General features: G+C 36.4%; 1 protein-coding gene across 6 annotated transcripts in view; it reads left to right on the forward strand.

Annotated features, from left to right (window-relative positions):
- SBF2 (SET binding factor 2) overlaps window positions 1–20,687 on the forward strand; it is a 489,641-nt gene that overhangs the window by 244,289 nt on the left and 224,665 nt on the right. For all 6 annotated transcript variants that reach the window (XM_061147798.1, XM_061147803.1, XM_061147799.1 and 3 more), the window contains 2 exons: window positions 18,458–18,590; window positions 19,829–19,937. In XM_061147798.1, the coding sequence (XP_061003781.1) occupies window positions 18,458–18,590; window positions 19,829–19,937 (242 nt within the window). The remainder of the gene's footprint in view (window positions 1–18,457; window positions 18,591–19,828; window positions 19,938–20,687) is intronic.

Genomic DNA, 20,687 nt, shown 5'->3' on the forward strand with positions numbered 1-20,687 from the left:
ACTATAAACACACTCATTTTAGAATAACTGTTCCCCACTTTATAGTACACTATTTATTAGACCTTCTTAAAGTCACAGGCTAAAGTTATTTTGGGGGCTTAAGTTACTGTCACTCTGTTTCCGTAGTAAAACAGCATTAATCGTGTAACATCTGTGTTTATTGAGATATTCTTGAGATATAACATGTATAAGTTTAAGGTTTACAGTGTGATGCTGTGATGCTTATATGTATTGAAAAATGATTACTATAATAAGATTAGTTACCACCTTCATCCCCTCACGTAACTATCATTTGTGTGCTGATAACATTTAACATCTACTCTCTTCATAGTTTTTAAATCTGTAATACAATATTGTTAATTATAGTACCCTGCTATACATTACATGCTCAGAATTTATTCGTCTTATACCTGAAATTCATATATTTTGACCAGTATCTTCCCACTTCCCCTACCCTTTGCGTACATGCATGCTCAGTTACTCAGTTGTGTCTGACTCTTTGCTACCTTTATGGACTGTATTCTGCTAGGCTCTTCTGTCCATGGGATTTTCCTTGCAAGAATACTGAAGTGAGTTGCCATTTCCTACTCCAGGCTATCTTCCCAAACCAGGGATTAAACCCACATCTCCTGGGTCTGGTTGCATTAGCAGGTGGATTCTTTACCACTGAGCCACCTGGGAAAGCCCTCCCACATTGCCTAGCCCCTTGCAACCACTATTCTGTCTGTTTCTGAATTCAGCTTTTTCAGTCTATGAAAATGAGGATATAGAGTATTAGTCTTTTGCTGACATTTCATTTAGCATAGTGCCTTCAGGATCTATCCATGTTGTCATGAAAGACAGTGTTTCCTTCCTTTCTATAATTGAATAATACTCCAGTGTATTATATATGTGTTTTTCCCATTCATCTGTTGATAGACACATAGGTTGTTTCCATGTCATGGCTATTGTAAATAGTACTACAGTGAACACATGAGTACCTCTTACAGATAGTGAGTTTATTTCCTTTGAATATGTACCCAGAAGTGGAATCACTGTATCATATGGTAGTTCTATTTTTTTATTTTTTGAGAGCCTTCATACTGTTTTCCATAGCAGCTGGACCAATTTACATTTCCACCAACAGTGTGCAAGAGAGATCTCTTTTGTCTTTTGATACTAGTCATTCTAACTGTTGTGAGATGAGTGGCATTTCCCTGATGATTAGCGAAGTTGAGTATCTTTTCATGTGCCTGTTGGCATTTATATGTCTTCTTTGGAAAAACGTCTGTTTTTTTTTTTAAGTCCTTTGCCCATTTTGTAATCTTTTTTTTTCCTTTTTGCTATTGAGTTATATGAGTTGCTGTTATATTTTAGATATTAATATCTTAGCAAATAGATGATTTGCATGTAATTTCTCCTGTTTATAGATTGCCTTTTCATTTTGCTGATTGTTTCTCCTGCTGTTCAGAAACTTTTTAGTTGGGTGTAGTCCCAATTGTTTACTTTTATATTTGCTGCTTGAATTTTGGGTATCACATCTAAAAAATCATTGCCAAGACCAGCATCAGGGAGCTTTTTCTCTGTTTTCTTTAGTAGTTTTATAGTTTTGTTTCTTTTATTTATATATTTAATCTGTTTCATGTTATTTTTTGTGAGTGGTGTGAGATAGGGGTCCAATTTCATTATTTTGCACATGAATTTTCAGTTTTAGTTAAAGAGACTATCCTTTCTCCATTAAATATTTTTGGGTCTTTGTCACATATTAGTTCACTGTATATGTATGAGTTTCTTTCTACACTCTGAATTCTATTCCATTGATTTATGTGTCTGTTTTTATGCCAGTACTATACTTTTTTAAAAGTATTATTGTAGCCTTGTAATATAGTTTAAAATCAGGAATTGTGAAACCTCCAACTGTGTTGTTTCTCAGAATTCCTTTGGCTATTCAGGGACTTTTATGGTTTCATATGAATTTTAGGATTGATTTTTTTCTATGTCTATGAAAATATAATTATCAGTTCAGTTCAGTCACTCAGTAGTGTCTGACTTTTTGCTACCCCATGGGCCGGAGCACACCAGGCCTCTCTGTTCATCACCAACCCCTGGAGGTTATCCAAACTCATGTCCATTGAGTCGGTGATACCGTCCAACCATCTCATCCTCTGCTGTCCCCTTCTCCTCCTGTCTTCAGTCTTTTCCAGTATCAGGGTCTTTTCAATAATTTTGATTAAATTGAATTTATAGGTGGTTTGATGTAGTATGGATATTTTAAGTGTTAATTCTTCTGAATTATGAACATGGGTATATTTCCATTCATTTGTATCTTCCTCAGTTTCTTTCATCAAACTCTCATCAGTTTCAACATACAGATCTTTGCTTCCTTGGTTAAATTTATTCCTAAGTATTTTATTCATTTTGTTGCTACTATAAATGAGATTATTTCATTTCTTTTTCAAATAGTTTGTTGTTAGTGTGTAGAAATGATTTTTCTATGTTGATTTTATATCCTGCAACTTTGCTGAATTTGTTTATTAGTGCTAACAGCTCTCTGATGGAGTCTTTAGGATTTTCTGTATATATATAAGGTCATATAATCTTCAAACAGAAACTATTACTTCTTCCATGCTGATTTGATGCTTTCTATTTCATTTTCTTGCCTAATCGCCCTGGGTAGGATTTCCAGTACTGTGTTGAAAAGGAGTGGGCACCCTTGTCCTACTTCTGATCTTAGGGGGAAAGCTTTCATGCTTTCACTGTTAAATAAGATGTTAGCTGTGGACTTCTCATATTGGCATTTTTTATGTTGGGGTATGTTTTTTTCCATACTCAATTTTCTGAGAGTTTTTATCATGAAAGAATTTGAATCAGATGTTTTTCTGCATGTATTGAGATAATCATAGGATTTTTTAATAGTTAATTCTATTAATGTGGTATATCACATTGATTTGTTGGTATATGTTGAAATATCCTTGCATCCTGCAATTAAATTCCTCTTGATCATTGTGTATGGTCCTTTTAATGTGGTATTGAATTCATTTTCCTGCTATTCTGTTTAGAATTTTCATATATTATGTTAATCAGTAAGATTGGCCTGCAATTTTCTTTCCTATTCAGTCCTTACCTGGCTTTATTATTCTGGTAATTCTGGCCTTAGGGATTGTTCCTTCCTTTTCAGTTTTTTGAAGGAGTTTGAGAAGAATTGGTATTCATTCTTCTTTAAATGTTTGGTGGGATTCACCAGTGAAACCATCTGGTCCAGGACTTTTCTCTGTTGGGAAATTTTGGTTATAGTTTGAATCTCCTTACTCATTACTGGTCTGATCAAAATTTCTATTTTCCTCATGATCCTATCCTAGTGTAAACTTTGTTATATGCATACTTTCTTTTTGCTTACCCATATTTAGCCAGTTTTTCATGGGCTATTATTGAGTCAATATTTCTGTGTATTATCTCTAATACTAAGTAGAGATTTTTTTTTTAATTATTAAAATTGCTAGAGTTTTTTCTTCAGTTTATCTTACAAACATTATTTTTCCTTTTTATATAAACATCCTTAAAATGTTGATTGTAACCATACTTGCTATTCAAAAAGTTATTTCTGCTCTTAAATGTTTTAATGGAAAACTTGTGACATTCTCTCTTTTGTCTTCCTCTGGAAAAGCTTCTGATTGTAATGCTATATAATTATTCTTAAAGTGATATTAACTTTTATAAGCATATCAAAAGTAATTTATGTTCCTGAAAAGAAAGAAGAAAGATTATTAGAGGAAAGAATGAAGGCTTAAGTTGTGGAAAATTCTTCTCTTTAAAGGTAACAGCTTTAGAAGAATATGTTGATTGGTAAATTTATGAACCACATGATTAATGCATCAGTTGTAGGATGATTTTTGTCCTTTTTCCTTAAATGATCAAAATCTAGAGTCTTGGATCACATTACTGTTTTCATTTAGTTTTCCTAGATCATTCATATAACACTAGTACTTGATTTAGTCTTATTCTCAATTACAATTGAAAAAAATGAAGTAGCCATTTTCTTTCTTATTGTATGTAGTTGAACATGTAGTTGGAGAATTTGTGGGCACAAAAGTTTAGATCATTACTGTAAATGGAATATTGTGCTCTAGGTAGAAAAGGAAGAAATAGGAAATTTAGTGTTTTACTGTAACTATATGTATGATTAATCATTTTGAGGTAGTTTGATTGTCAGCTATTTGTCTTGAGGTTTTGAAACAAATTAAATCTCCTCACTAGTCTGTCTGGAGCACTTTTCTGAAGATGCTTCTTACCATGTCTACTTTATTCCGTAGTCCTAAGAATTTCTAGGGAAGACTGTTTCAATTTTAAGTTTTTATAATAATTAGTAGAAAGAACAAAATTTCTATGATGCCTATCTACAGGAGTATAATTTTTTTGGTCAAATACTTACAGAACCATTACCATATGTCAAGTCTTGTGCTAGTCACTAGGGATGTAAAGATAAAACTGTCGCATGCTCTTATCCCAGATAATACTTTTATATGTTTTAAAAATTATAGTACAGTGTAATTAGTGCAATAATAGAGATACTAAGAGCTAACTTTTACTAGCTAGAAAAGTGGAAGGACATTCCAGGCAGAGAGAAAGACATAAGCAATGATATAGACCCATGATAGGCATTCATGAAATAATAAGATATTTGATGAAGCTTGAGCATTCAGAATTGGTCACAATGTTATCAGAAAACTGATTGCTTTCTTTTAAAAATTAAACATTTAATATTTATGCTAGGTTTATAAAGGAAACTATTTTCAAAATACCAAATACTAACAGTCATGACCAATGGGTTGCTGATTAATGTACTCTGCTTGCTAGAATCATACATAAATAAAGTATTTAATATCTGCTTGCTACATGATATCATTTGAGGACAGTTCAGAAGAATCCTAATTCAAAGGATTTTCCATTTTCCTTTTATTGTGTTTAAATACTAACACTAAATGGTTAAATGCTACCACTAAACAGGCTTCCCTGGTAGCTCAGCAGTAAAGACTCTGCCTGCCGGTGCAGGAGACTGAGTTCAACCCCTCAGTCAGGAAGATTCCCTGGAGAAGGAAATGGCATCCATTCCAGTATTCCTGCCTGGGAAATCCAATGGACAGAGGAGCCTGGTGGGCTATAGTCCACAGGGTGACAAAGAGTCAGGAACAAGTGAAGCGACCTGGCATGCATGCAAAGTGTATTTAATTCATGTCACATTCAAGGGGATAAAAATGTTCATAACCACTGAAATACACCCATGTATAGTTGCCCAGTTGAGTTACATTTAGTTATTTTTTTACTTAGAAGATTTCCATTTATAACATATTTGGAAATAATGCACTGAATTTGTAACAAATATGAAACATTGCCTCTCAATGGTAGTTACAGAACTAAACTGTAAAGTATTAGATAATCTGAGAGGGTAGGGATTTTATTTTTCTTCATTATTATATTCCTAGTATTTGGAGCATAGTGGTGTTGGTTATTGTTCAGTTGTTCAGTCATGTCCAACTCTGTCCCTATGGACTGCAGCATGCCAGGCTTCCCTGTACGTCACCAACTCCTGGAGCTTGCTCAGACTCATGTCCATTGAAGTGGTGATGCCATCCAGCCATCTCATCATCTGCCGTCAACTTCTCCTCCTGCCTTCAATCTTTCCCAGCATCAGGGTCTTTTCCAGTGAGTCAGTTCTTGACATCAGGTAGCCAAAGTATTGGAGCTTCAGCTTCAACATCAGTCCTTCCAGTGAATATTCAGAGTTGGTTTCCTTTAGGATTGACTGGTTTGATCTCCTTACAGTCCAAGGGACTCTAACAGAGTCTTCTCCAGCACCACAGTTCCAAAGCATCGGTTCTTCAGTGCTCAGCCTTCTTTATGGTCCAACTCTCACATCCATATGTGACTACTAGAAAAACCATAGCTTTGACTAGATGGACCTTTGTTGGCAAAGTGATATCTCTGCTTTTTAATATGCTGTCTAGGTTTGTCATGGTTTTTATTCCAAGGAGCAAGCGTGTTTTAATTTCATGGTTGCAGTTACCATCTGCAGTGATTTTGGAGCCCAAGAACATAAAGTCTGTCACTGATTCCACTGCTTCCCCATCTATATGCCATGAAGTGATGGGACCAGATGCAGTGATCTTAATTCTTGGGATGTTGAATTTTAAGCCAGCTTTTTCACTCTACTCTTTCACTTTCATCAAGAGGCTCTTTAATTCCTCTTTGCCTTTTGCCATTTGGGTAGTATCATCTGCATATCTGAGGTTGTTGGTATTTCTCCTGGGAATCTTGATTCCAGCTTGTGCTTCATCCAGCCCAGCATTTTGCATGATGTACCCTGCATATAAGTTAAATAAGCAGGATGACAATATACAGCCTTGATGTACTCCTTTCCCAATTTGGAACCAGTCCATTGTTCCATATCCAGTTCTAACTGTTGCTTCTTGACCTGCATACAGGTTTCTCAGGAGGCAGGTATGGTGGTCTGAAATTCCTACCTTTTTCAGAATTTTCCAGAGTTTGTTGTGATCCACACAGTCACAACAGTGTAGTCAACGAAGCAAAAGTAGATGTTTCCCTGGAATTCCTGGATATTTTTCTGGAATGCTTTTTCTGTGATTCAACAGATGTTGGCAATTTGATCTCTGGTTCCTCTGCCTTTACTAAATCCAGTTTGTACATCTGGAAGTTCTCAGTTCACATACTGGTGAAGCCTGTGTTGAAGGATTTTGAGCATTACCAGCATTACTCATGTGAAATGAGTGAAGTTGTGTGATAGTTTGAATATTCTTTGGCATTGCCTTTCTTTGGGATTGGAATGAAAACTGACTTTTTTCAATCCCATGGCCACTGCTGAGTTTTCCAAGTTTTCTGGCATAGTGAATGCAGCACTTTAACAGCATCATCTTTTAGCATTTGAAATAGCTCAGCTGGCATTCCATCACCTCCACTAGCTTCGTTTGTTGTAATGCTTGCTAAGACCCTCTTGTCTTCACATTCCAGGATGTCTGGCTCTAGATGAGTGACTACACCATCATGGTTATCCAGGTCATTAAGACATTTTTTGTACAGTTCCTTTGTGTATTCTTGCCACCTCTTCTTAATATCTTCTTCTGTTAGGTCCATGCCATTTCTTTCCTTTATTGTGCCCATCTTTGCATAAAATGTTCCCTTGGTATCTCTAATATTCTTGAGATCTGTAGTATTTCCCATTCTTTGTTTTCCTCTATTTCTTTGCATTGTTCACTTAAGGCTTTCTTATCTGTCCTTGCTATTCTTTTAAACTCTGCATCAAGTCTTTCCTTTTCTCCTTTGCTCTTCCCTTCTCTTCTTTTTCTCAGCTATTTTTAAGACCTCCTCAGACAACCATTTTGCCTTGTTGCATTTCTTTTTCTTGTAGGCTTTCAACAAATATTGATCAATGAATGAGAAATACCGTTTTCATGACTTTTGTTAAGCCATGACTATTCTAACATTTTCTCCATTGTGGATTGACAGAATCATAGTAAATTCTTTAAGGCTTTTGGAAATATAACCTGCCAAGAAAACCAGGACCTTCAATTCCTCAATTTGCCCATTTGAAAGCTGAGACATAGTGTTCTATTTGTATAGCATATCTTTATTATTCAGAGAAGGGGAGGTTTCTGGAGAGAAGTTTGTGGTGTTTTTTCAAAGCAAGAAACAAATACCTTCATTAATGTTTGGTGTTATGAATTTTAGATCTTTAACCCTCAAAGAAAAGTTAAGATCAGGAAGTAATTTTTCAGAATGTTTTACTGTTTGGATAGTCAACAGGATGTGTATGTATCATTGTAGTCAAATCAGTAGAAATTATCACTGGAATGTTTGCTTTTCATACTGTTTTTCTCTCCTGTTATTGTGTAGCTTTGGATAGACATTGGCTACCGAAGACTAGGAAACATTCAAGGTTATTTAGAAAACTGATTATGACTAGCAGTTCAAGGAAAATGAAGCCAGCAACAAGTGGTGCTGGTTAGGAATAAAAACATCCATGTAATTTCTTAAAATGTTTGAGATTGTTAATTATCTAAAACTTAAAGCATGTCACGTTTAAAAATGCAAAATTTAAGCAATCCATTAGTTACTCACAGGTAAACTTTATTTTATATTATGGATGAGGTGGTTGGATGGCATCACCGACTCGATGGACATGAGTTTGAGCAAGCTCCAGGAGTTTTGATGGACAGGGAAGCCTGGCATTCGGCAGTCCATGGGGTCACAAAGAGTCGGACATGACTGAGCAACTGAACTGAAATAATTTTCTGGATAATGAGAAACTTACCCTTTAAGCATTAGACTGTTACCCCTGACTCATTTCTAATACATGAGATGTTATCCTTTAGTAGTAAATATAGTGTAATATTTCACTCCTTGCTGTCATAAATTGATTCTACTAATGTAAGCTCTCTAAGGAGAGCCACATACCTACCTTCTTCACTTTTTATCTAATACTACATGATGCTGGCCATGACTTTTATTTTCTGATGGATTATCAAAATGGATTTATTTTTTTGTGGGTATTACAGTGGGTTCAGAGGGGAGTAGAGAGGGAAAAGTTCTTCCCCAGAGTCTTCAGGGAAAAAGTTTGGATTCCTTCCTAATGGCATATAGATTGTTCATGAACTTGCCCTTGGCAAAACTCCTTGTCGGTCTTCTGAATGCCTTTCCCTCCCTCAGTCCTTTGTTTCTTTGCATGTGGTTGTCTGTCAACTTTGAAAGTCTTGCTGCTCTCGCTTCCCTAACTCTTAACTTCTGCTAATCCTTAAAACATGGCTGATTCATGTCAATGTATGACAAAACCCACTACAATATTGTAAAGTAATTAGCCTCCAACTAATAAAAATAAATGAAAAAAAAAAGTACAGAGTCTTATACACTTCCTCACCCTTTCTCCTAATTTTCCCAGTTTAAAAAAAAAAAAACAAAACAAAAAACTGCAACTCGAATGTCAATTCCTTTAGGTGGGCCCAGTGTAGTCATAAAGGTCCTTAAAAGATGAAGAGGGAGATATAGTGTGAGAGTGGTGCACTCTGATTCACACGAAAGAGAAAGACTCAACCAACCTTACCAGCTTTGATGATGGAAGGGGTCCATGAGCTCAAGAATGCAGGCAATTGCTAGAAGCTGGGAAACCCAGGAGTAGGGCTTCTGAATTTTAAGCCATTAAGTTTGTGGAAATTTGTCATAATAGCCTTTGGAAATTAACAGACTTTTAATTACAACTACAGACTTTTTTAAATGTAAATCTTAATTTTTAAATACTTGGACTCACAAGAAGTTGCTAAAATGGTACAGCAAATTCTCAAGTTTTGACTTCTCCAAACTTACTTAGATCTTACACCCTCAGAAAATAGTATTAGACCAATCATAATCAAAAGAAGCAAAATATATTAAAACTGAGGACATATAGAAGCAAATAACTCTGCTCTCTTTTTTACACTTTTATCAGAATGCAGCTGCTTTACAATGTTGTGTTTCTTCTGTACAGCACAGTGAGTCACCTGTGTGTGTTCATACATTCTCTCTTTTTTGGATCTCTATCCCATTTAGGTCACCACAGAGCACTGAGGAGTAGAGTGTTCCCTGTGCTGAGCAGCAGGTTCTCCCCAGTTATCTTAGCAGTGTCTATATGTCCATCCCAGTCTCCCAGGTCATCCCAAACCCCCTTCTCCCCAGTGGTGTCCATACATTTGTTCTGTGCATCTGTGTGTCTGTTTCTGCTTTGCAAATAGGTTCATTTGTACCATTTTCCTGGATTCCACATATATGTGGAGTTGTAAGGTTTGGGAAATGAAGGTTTGGAGGGCAGGTTGCTTGTCAATTTCCTGTAGTCTGTCTCCTCACTCAGCCATTAGCTCTAGTAAGACAGGAACTGTGACTGTTCTGTGGGCTGATGCTTGCCCCAGGGCTCAGGACAGTGTCAGGTACGTGGTAGGCACACAGTAAATGTTTGTTGAATAAACGAATATAATAAAGTCACCTAGACAGTTAGGGGCAACCAGAACAGGAACCCACGGCTCTGCTCCCCCAGGCTAGGCTCTATCCATTGAACCAGGAAACCTAGATTACAGAGTGAGGCTGTTGTTCAGTCACTCAGTCATATCTGACTGTTTGCAGCCCCATGGACTGCAGCACACCAGGCTTCCCTGTCCTTCACCATCTCCTGGAGCTTGCTCAAACTCACATCCATTGAGTCAGTGATGCCATCCAAACATCTCATCCTCTGTCATCTCCTTCTCCTCCTGCCTTAAATCTTTACCAGCATCAGGGTCTTTTCAAATGAGTCAGTTCTTTGCATCACGTGGCCAAAGTATTGGAGCTTCAGCTTCAACATCAGTCCTTACAATGAATATTCAGGACTGATTTCCTTTGGGATGGACTGGGTGGATCTCCTTGCAGTCAAAGGGACTCTCGAGAGTCTTCTCTAACACCACAGTTCAAAAGCATCAATTCTTCGGCGCTCAGGTTTTTTTATGGTCCAGCTCTCACATCCATACATGACTACTAGAAAAGCCATAGCTTTGACTAGATGGACCTTTGTAGGCAAAGAAATGTCTCTGCTTTTTAATACACTTTTAGGTTGGTCATAGCTTTTCTTCCAAGTAGCAAGTGTCTGTTAGTTTCATGGCTGCAGTCACCATCCACACTCATTTGGAGCCTAAAAACATAAAGTCTGTGACTGTTTTCACTGTTTCCCCATCTATTTGCCATGAAGTGATAGGACCGGATACCATGATCTTTGTTTTTTTTAATATTTAGTTTTAAGCCAGCTTTTTCACTCTCCTCTTTCACCTTCATCAAAAGGCTCTTTAATTCCTCTTTACTTTCTGCAATAAGCTTGGTGTCATCTACATGTCCGACTCTCTGTGACCCCATGGGCTGTAGCCTACCAGGCTTTTTGTCCATGTAATTCTCCAGGCAAGAATACTGGAGTAGATAGCCATTGTTTTCTCCAGGGGAACTTCCCAACCCAGGGATTGAACTTGTGTTTCCTGCATTGTAGGCAGATTCTTTACCGTCTGAGCCACCAGGGAAGCCCCCAATATAAGATTTAGCAAATGAATAAATGTGTTTATGTCATTAGGATCCAGGATTTTCACTGGAAGAAGGAACATATAAATATGTATTGGAGTCAGTTGGGAGACCCTGCGATAATAGATTGGAACTGAAAGTAATGATATGGACTCGGAATTCTCAAATACATGTGTATGGATATATATATATGTGTGTGTGTGTCTGTCTGTCTGTATGCATGTATATATGTTTGTATATGTGCATGTATCTACACTTATCTGTAAAAGTAACCCCAAAACAAAGATACCTTGACACAGAAATGATCTAACATTTACCCTAATACCTTCAATTCTTGATTTTTAAAAGCCATTTCTAATGGAAGGAACCAGGCCTCCTTGGAGAGGTGACTAACTTCAGAGCAGGGACAGAGTAGGTAAAATATGAGTCTGGATTATTTTGTCAGGCTAGAAAGTAAGAAAGAACTTAAAAAGGAAAGGGTTCATGTCATAGGGACACAGGAATTAGGTTAAAGGGGTGACCGTTGTCTAAGTTTAGGACTTATGGGCACAAACATAATTAAGGTCAGTAATAACTTACAGAATGTTGGGATAGAAAAACAGAAATCCATGAGTCTATACTGATAATGGATATATAAATAAGTAGGTAATGGGAGAATAAATGAGAGTTCTGATTATTGCTGAACATTAAGTGCTAATTTCTAATTGGTTGAATGTGATTTGCAAAAGCATTTTATAATCATTACAGTAAAGACTGATTCAGATAGTAATGATCAATTGATGCTATTTCTAGGCAAAAATTTTGGTGAGGAACAAAATATTTGCGTGATCTAAAGTGTCTGAACTCAGATGGCTTATTAGTTACGAGGAAAAATACGAAATATACATTGGAAGAGTTAGATAGTAATAAACAAAAGTTTAGGTGAACAAAATCAACATCACTGGGGATAATGATTCTGGTTATAGCAGTATGAAGAGTTCAGAAAATCCTCTCCCCAAAGAACCAGCAGTAAAACTAGATAATTGTTGCATACAACTCTTTCAATTCTCTGCAAATTGAGCAAAAGCAAACAACAAATTCAGTAGCGTTTACTCATTCTAGAACTTCGGATAAGAATAGTGTTCTTACCTGGATGACTCCTATCTTTCCCACAATGAGAATGATTGTTTTGCTTGGGCAGGGCGGGACATAAAACCGTCACCTTTGCTGCCAAAAGGTTGGAAAGCTTAAGCCCACAACATCATTTTCAACAAAAATAATGTTGAATCCAGTAGGAAATAAAAAGAAATTAATGCTGCTTTTCTGCATTGTAATCCTATTTGGGACTAGTGGCAGACCAGCTAGAAATTTAATCAGAAAATCCTGGCAATGACAGAGCCATAGAAGGGATAGCTGAGACTCAGGATCAAGATGGCAACATAGGAGGCTCCTGAATTTCGCTCTCTCACAGACAGCTACACATGGAGCAATTCCCTGTGAAATTGAGAAACTAGTTAAGTGACTCTTATACCTTAGGCTCCTGAGAAAATATCCACATTGAAATGGGTAGGAATAATGGATATACACTCTTGCCATAAACTCCAGTCCTTGCATAGCACCATATAACAAGGATGGAACCCCGAAAACCCAACTTTTCCCTGAAGAGTGAAGGGTTGGGACTCTGTGATAACCTAGAGGGGTGGAATGGGATGGGAGGTGGGAGGGAGGTTCAAAACTGAGGGGATATATGTGTACCTATGGCTGATTCATGTTGCTGTATGGCAGAAATCAACACAATATTGTAAAGCAATTATCCTTTTATTTAAAATAAATTTTTTAAAAATGTAAAAAGAGTGAAAGGTTGGGGCCACACATCTTGCATATCAACTTTTTAAACTCCCACCTGAGGAATGGTTCTCTCAAACTCCTAACTCTGAAAGCCAGCAGAGCTTGTGTTCACGAGTCCCATAGTACTATAGAAAACAAAGAGGCAGTTCTTAATGGGCTATGAGCACTTACCCACTCCAGTATTCTTGGGCTTCCCTTGCAGCTCAGCTGGTAGAGAATCTGCCTGCAATGCGAGAGACCTGGGTTCAATCCCTGGGTTAGGAAGATCCCCTGGAGAAGGGAAAGGCTACCCACCCCAGTATTCTGGGCTGGAGAATTCCACGGACATCCATGGCATCGCAAAGAATTGGACATGACTGAGCAACTTTCACTTTCATGAGCGCTTACTGTGGTTATCCCTCCAGGTTCAGTGTTTAGTGAAGAGGGAGCAGGCAAAAACACCCATCTCCCAGTGTTTCCCAAAAGGGGTTTGACTGCATAGTTTGAAAGTTCAGCTTCTAATTAGCATGAAGCTAGGTGCTGGCATCCTCACTGGAGCCTAGAAGAAAAAGAGATTCACTTCAGCCTTCATGATACATTTAGACTGAAGGTGAAACTATAAAAAATGTATCTCATGCACATAGAAGCCAAAAGAAAGTACAGACAGGTACACTGATATCAGCCATAATAGACTTTAAGCCAAAAGCTGTAATAAGAGGCAAAGTCATTATATAATGGTAAATTCCTCTTCTTGGGCTCTAAAATCACTGCGGGTGGTGACTGCAGCCACGAAATCAGATGTTTGATTCTTGGCAGGAAAGCTATGACAAACCTAGACAGTGTGTTGAAGAGACATTACTCTGCTAACGAAGTTTTGTATAGTCAAGGCTATGGTCTTTCCAGTGGTCATGATGGTTGTGCAAGCTAGACCTTAAAGAAGGCAGAATGCCAAAGAATTGATGCCTTCGAACTGTGAAGCTGGAGAAGACTTCTGAGAATCCCTTGGACAGCAAGAAGATCAAACAAGTCAGTCTTACGGGAACTCAACCCGGAATACTTGTTGGAAGGATTGATGTGAAGCTGAAACTCCAGCATTTTGGTCATCTAATACAAACAGCTGACTCATTGGAAAAGTCCCTGATGCTGGGAAAGATTGAGGGCAGAAGGAGAAGAGGGCGTCGGAGAATGAGATGGCTAGATGGCATCACTGATGCAATAGATGTGAACTTGGGCAAACTTCAGGAGATGGTAAGGGACAGAGAAGCCTGGTATGCTACAGTCCCTGGGGTCTCTAAGAGTTGAACACAACTGAGCGACTGAACAATAGCAACAAATGGTAAAATAGTTAGTTCATCAAGAAGTTATAATAAGTGTAAGTATTTATGCACCTACCATCAGCTCACTTAAATACATAAAGCAAATATTAACAGATCTGAAGGGAAAAATTGACAGCAATACCATAATAGTAGAGGACTTCAGCACCCCACATTCAACAACAGGTAAATCATCCAAAGAGAAAATCAGTAAGGCAAATAGCAAGAACTGAAAATGTTACAGCAGATGGACCTGACGGACATATATAAAACCTTCCATTCAACAGCAGCAAAAAAATACACATTCTTCTCAAGCACACATTGAACATTCTCTAAGATGAATCATATATTAGGCCACAAACAAGTCTTAATATATTTATGAATATTGAAATCATATCAAATGTGTTTTTCAACCAGGATGGTGTGAAACTAGAAACCAATACTAGAAGAAAACTTGTAAATTCACAAATGTATGGAGATTACACAGAATGTTCTTAAACAACCAGTGGGCCAATGAAAAAATTAAAAGGGAAATCGAAAGTATCATGAGACAAAGGAATATGGAAAAGCAAACACCACAACTTCCACGATGCAGCAAATTCAGATGTAAGAGGAATGGTAATGGTGATCAATATCTGTATTAAGAAAAAAGAAAGGTCTCAAACATCCTAACTTTACCTTCCAAGGAATTAGAAAAAGAAGAATAAGTGAAGTCTGAAGTTAGTAGAAGGAAGGAAATAACTAAGATCAGAGCAAAAAATAAACAGAGAATGAAAAGACAGTAGGAAAGAGGAGTGAAACTAAAAGCTTTTTTTTTTTTTTTAAGATAGGTAAAATTGATAAACCTTTAGCTAGACTAGGAAAAAAAGAGAAGACTCATTACAATCAAATACGAAAGAGGGGGCATTACTGAAGATACCACAGAAACACTACAGATGATAAGCAACTCCTGTGATCCCAGCAATAATTAGATAACCTGGAAGAATGAATAACTTCCTAGAAACATAAAACCTACCAAAACAGAATAATAAAGAAATTGGAAGTCTGAACAGGACAGTTATTAACAAGGAGATTGGATCAGTAATCAAAAACATCCCTAAAAGAAAAGTCCAGGACCACATGGCTTCTCTGGATGAATCCAATGAAAAATTTGAAGAATTAATAGCTGTCTATTAGCAACTCTTCTGAAAAATAAAAGAAGTGGAACTCTTCCAAACTCATTTTACAAGGCCAGCATTACCCTAATACCAAAGTCAGACTTGGACACTACAAGAAAAGGAAGCTACAGGTTTAGCGTTTTGAATTTAGATGCAAAAATCTTCAACAAAATATTGGCAAACCAAATTCAACAGTATGGTAAAGGATGATAGAACGTGATTGAGTAGGATATACTCCTTGGGATGATTTAGTAAGCAAATCAATAAATTGTTCTCTTTGAAATGTTTAATCTTATGGTATGTGAATTTCATCTCAATGAAAATAATTTAATGCTGTGGAAATGCTCCATGCTGAGTGACTAAGCACAGCACAGCAAAGAAACGGGACACCTAAATGAAATATTGAGCTTAGAATGAATCCTTATGGTAGGGGAAAAGTTCCAAAGAATAATTTTGAGTCAGAATGAAACAAAATAAGAATACACATGTGAGATTAGATTTAAAATATTCAGTTCAGTTTAGTCACTCTGTTGTGTCCGACTCTGTGACCCCATGGACTGCAGCATGCCAGGCTTCATTGTCCATCACTAACTCCCGGAGCTTGCTCAAACTCATGTCCATCCAGTCAGTGATGCTATCCAACCATATCATCCTCTGTCATCCCCTTCTCCTCCTGCCTTCAATCTTTCCCAGCATCAGTGTCTTTTCCAATGAGTCAGTTCTTCACATCAGGTGGCCAAAGTATTGGAGTTTCAGCTTCAGCATCAGTCCTTCCAATGAATATTCAGGACTGATTTCCTTTAGGATGGACTGGTAAGATCTCCTTGCAGTCCAAGGGACTAATTAGCCTCCAACTAATAAAAATAAATGGGGGAAAAAAAAAGTCTTCTCCAACACCACAGTTCAGAAGCATCAATTCTTTGGTGCTCATCTTTCTTTATAGTCCAACTCTCACATCCATACATGACTACTGGAAAACCATAGCTTTGACTAGACAGACCTTTGTTGGCAAAGTAATGTCTCTGCTTTTTAATATGCTGTCTAGGTTGGTCATAGCTTTTCTTTTGGAAAGATGCTTGCAGCAAGCATCTTTTAATTTCATGGCTGCAGTCACCATCTGCAGTGATTTTGGATTAGACTTAAAATATTGCAACATGTTAAATTTGCTGAGGAGGATAACCATACTGTGGATAAGGAAGACATTATCTTTATTCTTAGGAAAAACATACTGACATATTTAAGGGTGAATGTCATGATGTGTACAGTCACATGGGTCAGAAAACATGTGTGTGGTTTTAGAAAGAGGCAGGGTATGCTTACACATGAAATACAAATGTTAAAGCAAATGGAGCAAAATTCAACATTAGTGAATCATTGTGAGGGATATTTGGGTGCTCTGTGCACTGTTCTTGCAGCTTTTTTGTAAGCTTTAATTATTCCCAAAGAAAAATATTTAATGTTATCTCTTAGGTGGCTCAGTGCTAAAGAATCTGCCTACCAGTGCAGGAGACAGAACAGACGCCTGTTCAGTCCCTGGGTTGGGAAGATCCCCTGCAGAAGGAAATGGCAACCTTCTCTAGTATTCTTGCCTGGGAAATTCCATGGACAGAGGATCCTGGAGGGCTACAGTCCACAGGGTCACAAAGAGTCCAAAACAACTGAACAACTGAACACACACGTTATTCAGTTTAATAAATGTGGCATCATGATTATAGTTGAAACTTCTTGCGTATGCCACCTCATCCCAGAGACAAACACTATCCTTTATTTGGTTCTTTTTATTCCCGAATATATCTTTATGTGGTCTATGTTTGTACTGATATATACCTGAACGGTATATAGTAGCATTTTGTATGGTTTTAAGCAATATATAAATGCTATCATTCTATAGAATCACTTTATACCATAGTTTCCTCACTCAACTTTATATTTGGGAGAGTTGTTCACACTGATATATTAGCACTAGCTCTCTTATTTTCAGGTTGTAAACGTATCCCTAAAGTCTTAGTGATGTTCTAATCTTAAAGTCGTAGACCTACCCCACACAAAAGCCATATCACTTGAAAATATTTAAATTTCTTTAATAATTATTTCATTTTATAAATTTTGAATAATTAAATTTTAGTTTTAGTTTTTTGTTTCAGTCAACATTTGCCATCTTCAGTCAGAAGTTTAATTTTTAGTAACTTAAATTTTACTATAATTTATTTTTCATTCTTATATTTGGGATGTATCTACTTTTTTCATTATTTAAATACTTCTATAGTGTTCCCTTTTGTACCTTATCTTCTTGGGTACATATGAAAGTTTCTATGATAAATAACTCAAAATGGAATTATTAAAATTACTGCATTAACTAGATACCAGGGTATGTGCATGTCCATCTTAACTTTATTTATGTTTGTCACAGCAGTGTATATGATCATTCCTTTCCCTACCATCCTCATAAAAACTTAGAATTGTCAAACTCTAATTTTGGCTATTGTAGTAGGTTTAAAATCATACCCCCTGAATTTTTTAGTTTGAATTTTTCTGATTATTAAAAGTGTTGGAGCTTCTTTTCATGTTAATCAGCCATTTTGATTTCCTCTTATGTAAACTATAAATTCATATTATTCTCCTATGTTGCTTTTTTCATGCTTTTAGAGGAGATTTTTTAAAATTGTCAGCTATATGCTATTTCCAAGAAGTAGAGAAAGGTTGATGTAGAAAGTTGAAAAAAAGATATACTAGGAAAATTTCAACAACAAAACTGGTTTGGTTATGTTAACATTAGACAAATTAACTTTAAAAGGGAAAAAAGTTGTTAAAACAAGGCCAAGCATCTAAAATAGAAATTTAAGTACAGACCTTGGAGATGAAGTCAAAAAGAAGGTAATAGTATATTTCCAATTAACTAATATAGTCAATGAGTGTACACTGATTTGAAGAATAAGACAAACAAAACTGAAAGTTTGGGAAAACAAATACCCATAGGCTCTTTGGAATTCCTAGTTTAACTAAATATTTTTCTTCAGAGATTTTTTAAGTATTCGCTTTTTCATTCCATGTCATTGTAAGGCTATGTTTCTTGGCAGCACATAATAAAATTAAATGCATTTGGTAAGAATTTGCTCTTTGTGTTTTCAGGAATTCAGAATGTCCTCAGCCTCTTTTGTGCGGTCCTTACAGAAAATAAGGTTCTCTTCCATTCTGCAAGTTTCCAGAGACTTAGTGATGCTTGTAGAGCCCTGGAGTCATTAATGTTTCCTCTTAAATATAGGTAAGGGTTTTTATTTGGTATTTTTATTTACTCCCAGATTATGCATTACTTATCAATGATCAATCAAAACATCATTTCACAACAGTTTTGAATGACAAGGGCATATTTTACAATGTTATGCTGTTAGAAGAGTCATTATTCTGATAGAAATCTAGCCTGGAATTTGGAACTTTTCCAAGTTGCCTATTATTGAGTGTTGATTCCTTTCATGAAAAAGTAATCAATTTGAATAGTATTGTCAGCAACATTTAATTCCCTTTGAATATAGTTGGAGATAAAAGTCTTAAGATAGTACTATCTGATTATTTAATAAATTATTGTTAATTCAGGCAGTTATAGTGGAATTATAGTTTTACTTTTAAAACAGCCCTTACCTTTTTTAGATATATACTAAAGTATTTATGTATACATGATATGGTATCTGGGATTTGCTCCAAATAATGTGGTAGGAAAAAGAACAAAAATGGGTAGAAATATATATGTGGCCATGCATTGGTGATTGTCAAAGCTGATTAAATACATGAGGCTTTATCTTCCCTTTTTTTCCTCTATTTTGGGGGCAGAGAGGGATGTTAGTTTTTTTGTAATAAAAAGTATAAAGGAAAACAGTGATGACTGAGAGTGCTGTAAGTACAATATTTTATTCTAATATTTTTTAGCAATTTGTTAATCACAGTGACCTAGAAAAAATTTAGACAGTCTACAGATTTTATTAAAAATATTTTTTAACCTGTGTGCTTTTTTAAACCTCCAGATAAGAGAGCATTCTAAACCTTAATTTTGTACCTAGCCATTGTTACCAAATATAAAAATCAAGTAGATAAAATGGAACTCGAATGATTGTTTTATATAGAGAAATGCATTATCACCAGTATGTGGGGGGGTGGGGGGATGTTCCATCAGGAAGTCAGTGTTACCAACTGATGTCAGATCTCTATGTAAGGAAAAGTTCTTTCAAGCAAGTTTGAAAAACTTAAAGAGATTGCTTGCCTAGAGGGGTAAGGGATAAGAAAGCTGCCCTGCTTACTTCATATCTTCTTATATCAGATCATACCTTTCACATGAAGAATTTTTAAAATCTTTTTTCTCCCAAGAATTTAATATTAACAACTCTGAGAATATTATTGATAATTTCTAAACACAGATAATCTGAAATTCATAAAGTATAAAAATGAAAGAAAGGTATGTTGTATTATGGAAGAACAAATATATCTCACGTGTATTTTTATTATTTCTAGTTACCCTTATATTCCTATTCTCCCGGCTCAGCTCCTAGAAGTTCTGAGTTCCCCAACGCCTTTCATTATTGGAGTACATTCTGTCTTTAAAACTGATGTTCATGAACTTGTAAGTATTCACCTTTAAATTGCTAGTTACTGAGGTCAGAGGTTTGATACATTTCTTTGAGTCCTGCCTGCCTGCTAAGTCATTCCAGTCGTGTCTGACTCTGTGCGACCCCATGGACTGTAGCTTGCCGGGCTCCTCTGTCTGTGGGATTCTCCAGGCAGGAATCCTGGAGTGGGTTGCCATGACCTCCTCAGTCCTATAGCACTTAAACTAATTACTATTTTCAAATCTGTTCCATTCCCAATAGAAAAGATTGGCTGGAAGCACAGCATCATTAAAAAACCTAAATACATTAATTTTTCCTTACAGCAAGTACAGGAGATTTATAAAATGAATTCATTAATCTTTTAAAATTTCCCTCTTTTGGCATATTAAGTTTATCTTTCTATATTCTTCATCTCACATATGAGAAAAGAAGAAAAAATTATCCATTGTTAGCAGTCTATTTATGCTTTTATTATGAGTACTTTAATTTATTCATATTTTGAAATGAGGTCTGTGATAATGCTACCCACTCCAGTATTCTGGCCTGGAGAATTCCATGGACTGTATGGTCCATGGGTACACAGAGTCAGACACAACTGAGCTACTTTCACTTTTTCACTTTCAAAAATCAAAAAGGATTTGCAAAGGAGTGAGGGGTTTTGATGGAATGCAAGTTTATTGTGAGCCCCACCCCGCCCCCAGATTATTCTGTTGTTAATACTAAATGGAAATACTAAAGGACAGAAAGTAATACTCTGTATTCAA

This window comes from Dama dama, chromosome 1, assembly GCF_033118175.1.
Source record: "Dama dama isolate Ldn47 chromosome 1, ASM3311817v1, whole genome shotgun sequence".
NCBI lineage: Eukaryota > Metazoa > Chordata > Mammalia > Artiodactyla > Cervidae > Dama > Dama dama.